Source organism: Neovison vison, chromosome 6, assembly GCF_020171115.1.
Source record: "Neovison vison isolate M4711 chromosome 6, ASM_NN_V1, whole genome shotgun sequence".
NCBI lineage: Eukaryota > Metazoa > Chordata > Mammalia > Carnivora > Mustelidae > Neogale > Neogale vison.
The window spans coordinates 140247651-140259937 of NC_058096.1; the positions used below are offsets into that span (position 1 = coordinate 140247651).

The 12287-nt window shown below is 43.9% G+C and overlaps 1 protein-coding gene across 2 annotated transcripts in view; it reads left to right on the top strand.

The window, feature by feature from the left end:
• The window catches only part of OXNAD1 (oxidoreductase NAD binding domain containing 1), a 36720-nt gene extending 27050 nt beyond the window's left edge, over positions 1 to 9670 (top strand). For both annotated transcript variants that reach the window (XM_044252515.1, XM_044252516.1), the window contains 4 exons: positions 662 to 803; positions 7292 to 7534; positions 8316 to 8424; positions 9088 to 9670. In XM_044252515.1, coding sequence (XP_044108450.1) covers positions 662 to 803; positions 7292 to 7534; positions 8316 to 8424; positions 9088 to 9242 — 649 coding nt within the window. In that variant the 3' untranslated portion in view covers positions 9243 to 9670. The remainder of the gene's footprint in view (positions 1 to 661; positions 804 to 7291; positions 7535 to 8315; positions 8425 to 9087) is intronic.
• The last annotated feature ends 2617 nt before the right edge of the window (positions 9671 to 12287 follow it).

Consider the following 12287-nt stretch of genomic DNA (forward strand, 5'->3'; position numbering starts at 1 on the left):
ATTTTTATATGTTAGGGTCTTAAATATTGTCAAATGCTTTTTTTTTTTTTTGCATCTATTGAGTTGGTACCTAGGTTTTGCCCATTATTCTACTAAGTGGTGTATTTCACTGACTAATTTTCAGATGTTAAACCAACCTAGTATTTCTGGAATTGTTGCATTATATTCACAAGGGTTATTGAAGTGTAGTTTCTTTTCTTCTTATATCTTTGTCTGGTTTTGGTAGCAGGGTAATACTGGTCTTATAGAATGAGTTGGTAAATGTTCTTTTCTGGTTTTTTGGGAAGAGTTTGTAAAAGATTAGCATTCTTTAATGTTTGGTAGAATTCACCAGTGATGCCTATCCTTTTCTTTCTATAAGTCTTGAAATTAACTAAATTTACTTGTTAGGGGTCTAGATTTTTTGTGTCTTCTTGAGTCCAGTTTGGTAATTTCTGTCTTTTTAGGAATGTATCCATTTTTTCTAAGTTATCCAAATTTTTGTCATACAGTTGTTCATGGAATTCCTGTAATAACCTTTTCTATTTTTGTAAGGTTGGTGATGATGTCCCCTCTTCTACTCTTGATTTTACTAATTTTATCTTTTCTCTTAACTAGCTTAAAGTTTGTCAGTTTTAGTTATCTTGTTGCCCACGTTCAGTTTATTTGCCTTTCTTTATAGGGTTGATTTCTTTATCCCAGGAGTCTCAGTGGTTGGTGGGTTCTCAATATGCTCCAGCCCCAGAATGCTGGAAGAAGAAAGAATGATAGAATTGGCAGTGAAATATACGAACCACCCTCCTGCTCTCTGGATTCACAATCAGGTGAGCAAACTTGTTTAAACTTGGAGATCTGGGCATCTCTGCCTACCCACAAAGTTTGTGCTCAACTCACTTAATGCACCTAAGAAACCTAGGCTTGAGTGGGAGGGGTACATGCTCACAATGAGCTCCCCCACACCCAGAACTCAGACTCCATAATGGTCAAAGAAGCAGAAACTTTCTGATGCCTTAAGGAAGATGCAAAAATACTTTGGGATCTTAAAATATCTTCTAGGTTACCAGTGTTCAGTCGAATACTGAATTTGAATACTACTTTACTATTGAAACATTTTACTTTAAGTTTCTTTAAATTGGCCCTCTGTCTGTATGTCTTGTAAATGGAAAATCTATAAATCAGGTTATTTTGTCCCCTAAGTATCTTAAGTAAAAGGAATCGAACTATTGTTCTGTCATTTGGAAAGGTAGTGGTTTCTGCTTACATCCTGCTTGTGCCCAGAGCTGAGTGCGGCTAAATCCGTGGTGCTTTTACCTCTCTGGAGAGCTGTTCACACGGGATCCTGGCAGGAGATCCACATTTGTGGCTTATCACTCATGTTTCACCATGGGACCTGACACAATCCCACATAAGCTGACTGTTCGTTATCCCCGAGAACTCACATAACAAGGAATGAGCTCAGCACAAGTCAGTTGTCTTCCTAGTTTTTGACCATTCCTTTTATTTCTAGAGTGTGCCTTCTGTAGTTACCAACAACCTCCGTCCCATCCCATCCCATCTTCTTATCTCCTTTGCCAGAAAGGAATGTACCAGTACAGAGAGTGTAGCTATAGATAAACTGATTTTAAAATTTATATGGAAGGGCAAAGGACTAGAATAGGTAAAACAGTTTTGGAAAAGGATAAAGTGGCAAAAATCACATTGCTCAAATTTAAAATTAAAGCTACAGTAATCAAAATACTGTGGTCTTGGTAAAGAGATGGACACATAAAATTGATGGAACAGAATAATGAGGTCAGAAATAGACCAACACACATATGGCCATTTGATTTTTGATGACAGCACTGAAGAAATTCAGTGCCAAAAGGATAACCTTTTCAGCATATAGATCGTGCTGGAACAGTTGTTTATCCATATGCAAAAAAAAACCAATTTTGTCGTAAGTGTCCTACTATATGTTGAAAATTCACGCAAAATAGGTTGTAGACCTAAGTAGAGGACACAAAACTATAATAATTTTTGGAAGAAAACATAGGAAATATTCTGAACTTGAGGGCAGATGTGTTAGGACATGACACCCAAAGCCAGATCTGTAAAAGAGGAGATTGATTTACAGGACTTAATAAAAATTAAAAACGTTTTTCTGAAAAAGTCACTGTTAACAGAATGTTAAGAAACAAGCTGCAGACTCAGAGAAAGTTATTTGCACATTAGATATCCAGCAAAGGATATGTAATATCCAGAATACATAAAGAACTCTCAAAAGTCAGCAGAATGGAAAAAAGCACAATTTAAAAATGGGCAAAAGACTGAATAGACACTTCACTAAAAAGGATATAAGGAGGGACGCCTGGGTGGCGCAGTTGGTTAAACGACTGCCTCCGGCTCAGGGCGTGATCCTGGAGTCCCGGGATCGAGTCCCACATCAGGCTCCCAGCTCCATGGGGAGTCTGCTTCTCCCTCTGACCTTCTCCTCGCTCATGCTCTCTCTCACTGTCTCTCTCTCAAATAAATAAAATAAAATCTTAAAAAAAAAAAAAAAAAAAAAAAAGGATATAAGGACAGCTAGGCGGCAATGGCAAGATGTTGACCACCATTAGGGAAATGCAGTTTAAAACCGGATATAGTGGGATATCACTACACACCTATTAGAATGACTAAAGTTAAAAATCCTGACAATACCAAGTGCTGGTAAGGATGTGGAGTGACTGGAACTCTGTTATATAGCTTATATTGCTAGCAGGAATGCTAGATACTGCTACCAATCTGGAAAACATTTTGGTAGTTTTGTATGAAATTAAATGTACATTTATTATTAAGTCCTAGTAATACTGCTCCTGGATCTTTATTCTGGAGAAACTGAAAGCTCTATTCATATAAAAACCTGTATGTGAACATTTACAGTCGTTGTATTCATAATTATCAAAAACTGAAAAGATCCCAAATGTTCCTCAAGAGGTAAACGGATAAACAAGTTGTAATCCATTCATACAATGTGTTGTTACTCAGCAGTAAAAATGGATGAACCATTGATGCACTGCACTTGGGTGAGTGTCAGAGGCCACATATTGAGTGGAAAAAAGCCCGTCTCAAAGGTTACATACTCCATAATCCCATTTTTGTCACACTCTGGAAGACAGAAATACAATGATGGAAAACAGATGAGTGGTTAACAGGGGTTAGGGGTAAGGAAAGGTGTGAGCATAGAAGGAAAGCAGAGGAGGTTTGGGGAGTGACGAGACTATTCTGTATGTTGGTTTTGGTGGGAGGTAGGCATATCTATGTGTGTCTTAAAATCCACAGAACTATACTCCCTCCCCTGCTTCCCCAAGCAAGTTTTACTGCAAGATAATTAAAAAAAATAAAATAAAGGTTTTTAAATCTATAGGGGCACAAAAAATGTCTAATCTAATTATGGTTTACATGTCAAGTTGTATCTCTTCAGAATAAGGCAGCTGCTTGCCTTAGCATTTCCATTCTAAGTGTATCCTGTCACATTTTTACCCTCCGACCTTCTGAGTCATTCCTTCTATGTGTCCTCATCTGCCTCATTCCTTTTTAGATTCTTTTTGGATTTCCACCCATTACTGTCTGTAGGCTGTATCCTGAGCCTCTAAAAAAGGCCATGTGGGTGGGACCGGCAAGATTTCCGTGCGTCCCTTGCCCAGGGTTGCAGTGAGCTTGGCCATCTCGGCTCCTAGGGCCATGGAGCTCCCTCTGGTTATCTGCCTCCCATGTGACCTGACCTGGTGCTGCTCCACAGCCCCCTGCTTGGTTTCATGCCTCATTGGCATTTCAATGAAGGAACTTAGTCTTGGAGGCTGTAAAAAAATCTCCAAGTGGCATTGCTTGAATGCACATTTTAATTGTAGTGCCTGCTCCACTCTGCCTGGTGGGAGTTGCAAACAGCCCTTATGAAGTCAGATTTTTCTTGGAGCCATTCTCAGGTGGCTGTTTTCCTCCTGAGGATTTGTCTTATTAAGCCATTAGAGTGGACAATGGAGGCACGTGAATGTCTGGGTAGCAACAGGCTGCCCTGTTGGGACATGGGATAAAGTGCCATAAATGTCTTCCTTTATTTTATCTGCTTTGGCTCGGGCTCCTGGCAGGGTAAAGGGTTCTAGACGCCTATTGTGTGCTGAGCTCCAGTTGCTGTGGAAAAGTTGTTTATTTTACAAGTAGAAAATCTATACCCGAAACATGGCTGCATAATGGAAGGTAATGTCTTTTTGCTCACTTCTGTATTACAGTGTACGGTACTTGAGGTATTGTGTTCCTGCTACTCTGGTGGCTTTTATTGATCAATAAAAGACAAAGATGGCTTTTCATTCTTTCCAGATGCTAGCAAATGAGAAGACAGACTATTTAAGATTATTTTGTCACTAAGGAGATGACAGGCCCATTTTCTTTTCTTCTATTTTTTTTTCTTATTATTTTTAAAAAAAAATTTTTGGCCAACTTTCAGGTTTTAAAAATACTCTGGTTTCAAAAACAGAGGCTTTGTTGTCATTACTAAGCCTGCTAAAGATGACCATTGGAGAAAACGATTTCTCTCTCATTTCTTCGTCTCTTTTACTCTTCGATTCTTAGGGATAAAGAGAGGTGCACAGGCAAGTGAGACTGGGAGGGAGGGGACAGAGAGATTCAATCTGTTGGCGTCATTAGGCAGAACTTCTCATACCATAGCTTCTGTTTTTGAAACTTGCAAAGAAGGGTCATTTTAAAGCACTTTGGTGGCTGGTGTAGTAATTCCTAGATTGTACTTATTCCTCACACAATGCTCCCTTGCTGCTCATTTCTTTCATCAAAAATAAAACCCACCTGTCCTCCTTCATATAAAAATGGCCCACATATTTAAAATTAAGTTTAGATGTTTTTCTTTTCCCCAGAGGAAGGATGTCCCTTCATTTAATAGTTTTCTACCAGAAAGGACCTCTTTTGTGAATTAAAATAATTTTCATTTTTTCTTCTATTTCTCTGAGATTAACTCTTCTTTGAGATTTGACTTCTTCTTTTAAGTTGTAAAGCCCCAAAGTAAAGTCATGTCAAAAAGTACTTAACTGCCTACCTGCCATGCAGGGCGCCGAGGAGTGAGTGCTAAGGGTTTGGTCTTTAAAAAGCACATTGCAACTTATTGCTTCTTAGGAGGGAATTCATTTTGTTGATTTACATCAGGAACATGTAATGGAGTAAAACCTTTGCTCTGCAAACAAATTTCTTTAGTCCTAGATTGTTTTTTATTGACAGGAAAGAAGAGACCAGGCACCCCCAGCACTTTTTCTTCACTGGCAGCTTCAATGACTAAAACCCTCTCTTATAAATAGAGCTTGATGCCAGCAGGGAATACCTTCCCACCAGGTGTCACATGATGGCCACCACAGCCCTGTTAGGTGAGCAGGACAGGGGTTGGTACCCATTTAAGAGATGTGGCAGCAGAGGCTCAGAGAAATGAAGGAATTTGATGGATTTCATAGACTGTGATTAAAATTCAGTCTTTTGACTCCTATGTCAGTACAATTTCTTCAATCTAGAGGTCTCAGCCCTGTCAAATCCAATGCCCTCTTTCTAGAACTATCCTGAAATGAAATTCAAAGTTAATGTAATCAACACATGAAAGATTTTTTTTTTTTTGGTGGCATAATTCTCTTAGGTGTAATGCCAGGGAGAAATAAAAAGAAGGGATTCCTAGTCACAGACCATGCTATTTCACTAGATCAGTGGTTGGGCAGATCTTAACTAGAAGAGAGAATGAAGTGGTCAGATGGCTGTTCCTCGGCATAGAATCAGCATCGTGAGTGCCCTGTCTGCAGGTGTGGGTGGGACAGGCGGTTGTGTGGTGACGAACAACCACACATGCTGGTTTCCAGCTGGCATGTGGTTGGCCAGAACAGTGACGAACATACTTGGTGATGTTCTGGATTCAGTAGAGTATAGTCTACACAATGGGTACATTCTGGAAAATTCACACTCCACTAGATCCATATACAATGCTTTGGTTTTTTTGTAAATGAGTTAGGATCTAGTCTCAGATCATTACAGACCAGTTTTCACCTCCATGTATGTCCCGTGGGCCATTCAGCAGTTTCTACAGGGCAGTCCTGTGCATTGGCGACAAGGATGTGCCGCTAAACTGGCTGAGTACGAAAAGTCGTGATTTGCAGGATTTGCTGATCTCTGTATTGCAGATACTCCCTCAATGGCCGATCTCAAACTACCAGTAGAAACTGGTGCACTGGGTACCTGGATGGCTTAGTCAGTGAAGCATCTGCCTTCAGCTCAGGTCATGATCCCGGGGTCCTGGGATCAAGCTCTGGATCAGGCTCTCTGTTCAGAGGGGAGCCTGCTTCTCCACCTCCCTCTGCCTGCTGCTACCCCTGCTTGTGCTGCCTCTCTCTCTCTCAAATAAAAAAATCTTTAAAAAAAAAAAAGCCAGTTCATGAAATCCTTCAGAATTTCACCATCAGCTGAGTGGGAGCCAGCTCCAGGGCCCTGCTAATTTCACAAGACATCTAGCATCTCTGGTCCTACCCTCTAAATGCCAGTCAGTTTTCCAGACCATTCTGACAATAAAAGAGTATCACCATGTATTTCCCAAACCCCTCCTTCCAGGGCTGCTGTCACCCCCATGGAGAACCCGTGCGTTCAGCTCTGATGGTATTTCCTAAGTGACCTCACCCAACAGGTGCGCTCAAGGGTGGACAGGTATGGTAGTCGCTGCCTGGTGAGGGAAGCCTCAGCTGCCCATTCTTGCTGCTCCTCCAGAGAGAAGCAAACAGTCCCAATCAGCACTGCAGTCCCAGCCTTAAGCCTGCGCAGCAGCTCTGGCTGTGCCCTGCTGGTGGCCCGGAGGGAGCTTCCCTGGGACCCAGAGTCTTCTCTGACCAGCCCAGGGCAGCCACAGTGTAATGACACCTGCCCCACCTGCCTGTCCCCGCTCCATGGCTATGACCAGAAAAGGAGCGCCACTCAGGAAACTCTTGCTTCAGAGCTGTCCCCTGGGTCCAGTGTCTCTCTCACAGCCCGGTTCATCCCCTAAGAAGTGAATAAGTGGCAGCATGACTGAAGGGAGTCCCCTCTTCTCAGCTCTGGAGCGGCTGTGCAGTATGGATCACAAAGGCAGAGGAGCAAACAGCCTACGAAACGGACAAGTGGAACCAGGTCACAGGCCCCCCCGACAACTGAGAGCGACTGTAAAAATCATGCTCCACACTGATAAAAAGGCAGCAGGCGGATGTAGTCCGTTTTCTTAAAGACAAGCATTAGGTGTAAGGCCTGTGCCCCAAGGCACTTATGGATCTTTTCCTTCCTGCCATAGTGTACACTTGACTCGGAAGTGGCCGTGAGAGTGGGCGGAGAGTTCTTCTTTGACCCACAGCCTGCAGATGCCCCCAGAAACCTCGTGTTGATTGCAGGGGGAGTCGGAATTAACCCTCTGCTCTCCATCCTGCGGCACGCGGCCGACCTGCATAGAGAATGGGCAGACAAAGGAGGCGGCTATGAGATGGGGACGATAAAGCTCTTTTACAGTGCCCAAAACACCAGTGAGCTCCTGTTTAAGGTAAGGGAGAGGCAGACGTGTCCTAGTTTGCCCTGAGCGAACGCATGGCTGCATGTGAGTCGTCCACGGAACTTTCCTCCCATTACTTCTGTCTTCTCCAAGAGTTCGTTGCAACATTAGGCATGGCAAGGCTTAACCATGCTCAGGTGGGGAGTTAAGCAACACTTGTTAGGCAGGACAGCGAAACAGCTAGTGTTGAGGCTTCCAGTGAAAGGACAGGATAAGGACAGGTTTGGTGGGCCTGACTCGGGGAGCAGATGAACAGAAAGGTCACCACAGCCCAAGCGGCTGCGGGGTCAGGAGACCTACAGGGGGGCTCACGGGTACAGGTAGAGGTGAGAGGCACCGAGTTTGGCCCCCACTGGGTGAATGAAACCTCCGTCGGTTCTGTCTGTTGAAAGGAAGTACATGGGACAGGAGAAGCCTTTCACTCTGGATTGCTTTGCAGCTGCAGGGATGAACAAAAGAACAGAAACAGTTAAAAGACACAACTGTGGTCAGTGAAACTGCTGCTTAATTGCCAATGCTTGAGGAAAAGGGAAAAGAAAAAACTCCCGGAGAGTTAGTAATATGCTTGTTAGCATATTCAGATTTCAATTAAAGCCAAATAGCCTTCTGTACTCGGAAGGCTCCGGCCCGCTAGGCTGCAAACAATACCTCTCTAAGTGGAGAGAGTGGCAGACGTGTGCAGAATGGGAGTCGAGGTTCAGCGGCAGTGGCTATGCACATCTGTTTTGATTTTTTAAAATTGTAGTGTGACCAGATACATTTGACATTCCAGAAAAATATCCTCGATTTAGTAAATGAATTTCCTGAGAAGATTGCGTGCCGTTTGCATGTTACAAAACAGACAACACAAATCAGTGCAGAACTCAAGCCATACATCACGGGTGAGTCCCTTAGAGGGATCTGGACTCTCTCCACACAGTTGTGTGGTGGCCCCGGGCAGCTGGTGGAGGGAAGACGCTTTCCTGTCGGGAGTTGCCGGCTGGGAATGTCCCTACCTGGGGAACTGGGAGGTGATTCATCATGGAAAAAGGAGAGATTTGGTGGGATTTACTTAGTATATACAGGGTTCTTACTGCCCATGTTAAAAATTTATTTTCCACATATTTTAAAGGGAACTTGGCGTCATCGCTGTAGTATGCATACAAAGAATTTATGTTCCGCCTCGACTGAATTGATGCCATTTGCCATTAATGGTCATTTAAATTACCCGTGGTTTCCCCCTGCTTGGACAGTTTATTTACTTTGCTGAACCCAGTCCTGAATCTCTACCAGAGACCAGGAAGCTAACTGGCCCTGTCTGAAGAGTGCATGGTGGTCAGCACCCTGCTTGGCTCGCTGTACGCTTGGGGAACCTGGAGGCGCACCCTGTCCCTGGGTCTGACGCCCGGGGCTGCTATCAGGCGCCGGTGTGTGAGTGCATCCGCGCTGGACTATTGGGACTTGGGTTACTGGAAGTAAACCCCGCTGCTGAGTTGTGGTTAGTCCTTCCTCGTTCCAGTACCGGCATGCTGGGCTTATTTGGTGTTTTTCTGTTTTTCTGGTAGAAGGAAGAATAACAGAAAAGGAGATAAGTGATCATGTTTCGAAAGAGACTTTGTTCTATATTTGTGGCCCACCTCCAATGACAGACTTTTTCTCCAAGCAACTGGAAAACAGCCATGTTCCCCCAGAGCACATTTGCTTTGAGAAGTGGTGGTAGGGAGCGGGCAAAGGTAGAAAAGAGAAAGGTGCAAAGTCTCCTCAGGACAGCAACAGAGACAGGATTTGTGGCATGACGGATTTACCCCTACTTGGCTTCGCTTTTTTTTTTTTTTAAGGCTGAACTAAGTGACCAGATGGAGTGTAAAAGAAAAAAAACAGCTGGCAGACTTAGATGATAAATTTTTTACAAAGACTTCATTGATTAAATTATTTTTTACTCTATTGATTTTCTTTTATTAATAACTGATTATCTCATGATGTATCTTGAAGTGGTCAATAAAGAGTTTCTTTCCTCTTAGGGAAAAAGGAGACCTAGACTTAAATTTAATCATATAAAAATGCCGTTTTGTGTGTAAAATGTAAGCTCTCTTTATTTGATAGCAACCTTTGTATCTTATGCTCAATAAACTTAAAATTTAAACAAGTTCCTAGTAATTTTACTTTGGAAATTTCTTATATTTAATGTCTTCATTCACCTTCTTATACCTGGAAGCCTTGCTTCTTCAGACCTTCGAAGGTGGGCTTGGAAGTGGAAGATTATGAGGAAAACTGCTTTAGGGAATTGAGTATCTGGCATGTTTGCTTAATGTTAATGAATGTCCTAAGTATGTATCCTGACTAATTGTTAGTTTCTTCTCAAACGAAACCCTTCCTGTGCTCTGCGTCTTGGCCGCCTGCCTTCACAGCCTGTGTAGGAGGCGGCTTCTTGTTTGGGACAAAGGCACTGGTGACTGCTGGATTCTATGTCGGACCTGCCTTCAGTGACTAGGCTGGCTGGCTGTAAGAATGTGCTGAGGATTGATTAGGGGGTACAGAGCCACTTCCAAATCCTGTTTTCCTGTCTTTTATTTCATTTCTTTGCCCGGGTTCTTCTTGGCACCAGCAGCTCGTCAGCACATACTTGTCAAATGACTGAAAGAAAGCAAATGACATTTAACTCCTTGCTAAGCCCAGGGTTGGGGGCAGTCTCCAGGATAGTTAGAGACAATGGGGGAGCCTCATCTCATCCCAAGGCTGCTCTAATGAAACTGCTATAAAGTAGACTGCTGTCCTTACTTTCGTTTAGATTTTTATAAAATCCAAAAGGAGGGCATAGGTTGAGGCCAAGCCATTCTTTCTGTGACACACAGTGTCGGGCCCAAGGCTGCCAGCTTGGAGAACACTGTGAGGGTAAAGGGAATCTGGGGAGAAAGAAAGATCAGTCCTGGGGACACAGGAGCCCCAGCTGGAATTCTGTTCCTGAGCTGCTGGGAAAAGACAGCTTGGCCCTTGTCATCTCTGGGGCTGTGGGCCTTACAGTGTGAGGACTTTGGGGGCATCATTGACTTTTGGGGCCTGATGATGACTGGCACCAGTATTCCAGCCTCTGCCCCATTTTGAATTTTGTCAAGTTTTAAGCAGAGATCATTTCTCAAGTGTTTCAATCCCAGATTTAAATTCAGCAGGAGGAAAGGAGGGGGCTGTTGCCCTGATGGGAATTTCAAAGTTGATTCAAGGCAGAGGTCAGCAGCGTTTCAGAGGTGAGGGGAATATGAGAAGCTCTGGCTACTGTAAGGAGCCCTGACTCATCAGTTGACCGCAAAGGACCCAGGCCCAAGGGCTGGGCTTTAGGGCTGAGCACTTAAGATGCACAGGAGCATTAGAACCCTGAGATTCAGGGATGTGGGAGCAGGAGGGGGCTCTTGTGCTGACTGGCAAAAGCATCTGGCAGGGAAGGAAAGGTACAGAGAAAGTGGCCAACCCAGGCCTTTCTGTGCTGGGTGAGCATCTTAAGCGTAATATGAGATGGGAGATGCCACCCACTGCCTCTGTCCACCCACCACCACGGCCTGCCTGCCTGCCTGCCGTGGTCGCTGAGCAAGGCCCACCAGTCTTGCCCACCACCCTGCCAGTGACTCACTGTCACTCTCTGTAACCTGCTGAGATGGGCTAGGTCATGACCTTGTCTTGGACCAGCTCTGTCGTTTCGGGTGCTGAGTGCTGGACAGCAGTTCTGGTTGGCTGGCCAAGAATGATCTGTTGCCCTTGTCTGCCGGGCTACTCAGGATCTCTTTGGTACTCAGACTGAGCTCATGCCAGCCAGGATGGCTTGGATTCATAGTGTGGTGGCTGAGAATGTAGACTAGAGAGAGCCCTTGAGTCATACTGCTTACTAGATAGATGACCTTGAATGAGTCACTCCACTGTGGCATGCCTCAGTTAGTAATTACACACATGTGTGCACACACTTGCAACCGCATATAAAACATAATATGCCATACCTCTTAGGGCTGTTACAGGGATTAAATGTGATAAACCATAGAAAGTGCTTGGAGGAGCCCTGCTTGAGTGGGTTATTAATTTGCTATTCGTTGTCCTCTTAAAGCATTTTAAGAGGCTGGATGACTTGGGTTTAGTCCACTGACCTTTAACCTCCATGCAAGAAGGGCCTTGTCTTGTTTGGCACTGGGCTGGGCACACAACAAGTGCTTAAGAAATATTTCTCACGTGGGTGAAAGGACCTGCCCAGAGCTGATGAGCTGTGTTAAAGGAATTCTGGAAGATCCTTCCAGCCTGAGTCTGTGAGAAGATGTTTCTTCTTATGACAGGAGACCCTTCTACGGTATATGCAAGAGAGAGCTTAAGCTGATGTATGAGTCTTCCTCAAACTTGAAATGTTGCTGTGAACACCAGCACTCCCCAGGAAATGGATCAAATACTCTTTTCTAAATCGTCTGCCATTCCTTAGCAACAGGGTATCCACGGGTAGACGTGGAGCTCTGAGATAAAGATGGTCCCTGGAACCCTGGTTTGGGGCAGTAGCTTCTCCTTCAAAAATCTTGTTAGGAAAATGATGAAAGACAGAATCGATGCTTGATTTAGTCCCCTTTGTTTATCAATTTGCCTAATATGAGTTGATGCCCTAGCAACATCCAAAGATGGTTACCAGTGAGATTTTTTTAAAGTATTATTATGAACCCATGGCTTTTTGTACATTTGATGGTATCTACCAAGGCCAATTTTCTGATGCTTTTAGCTTGTTGGGGGTGAAGGGGGTGTGTTG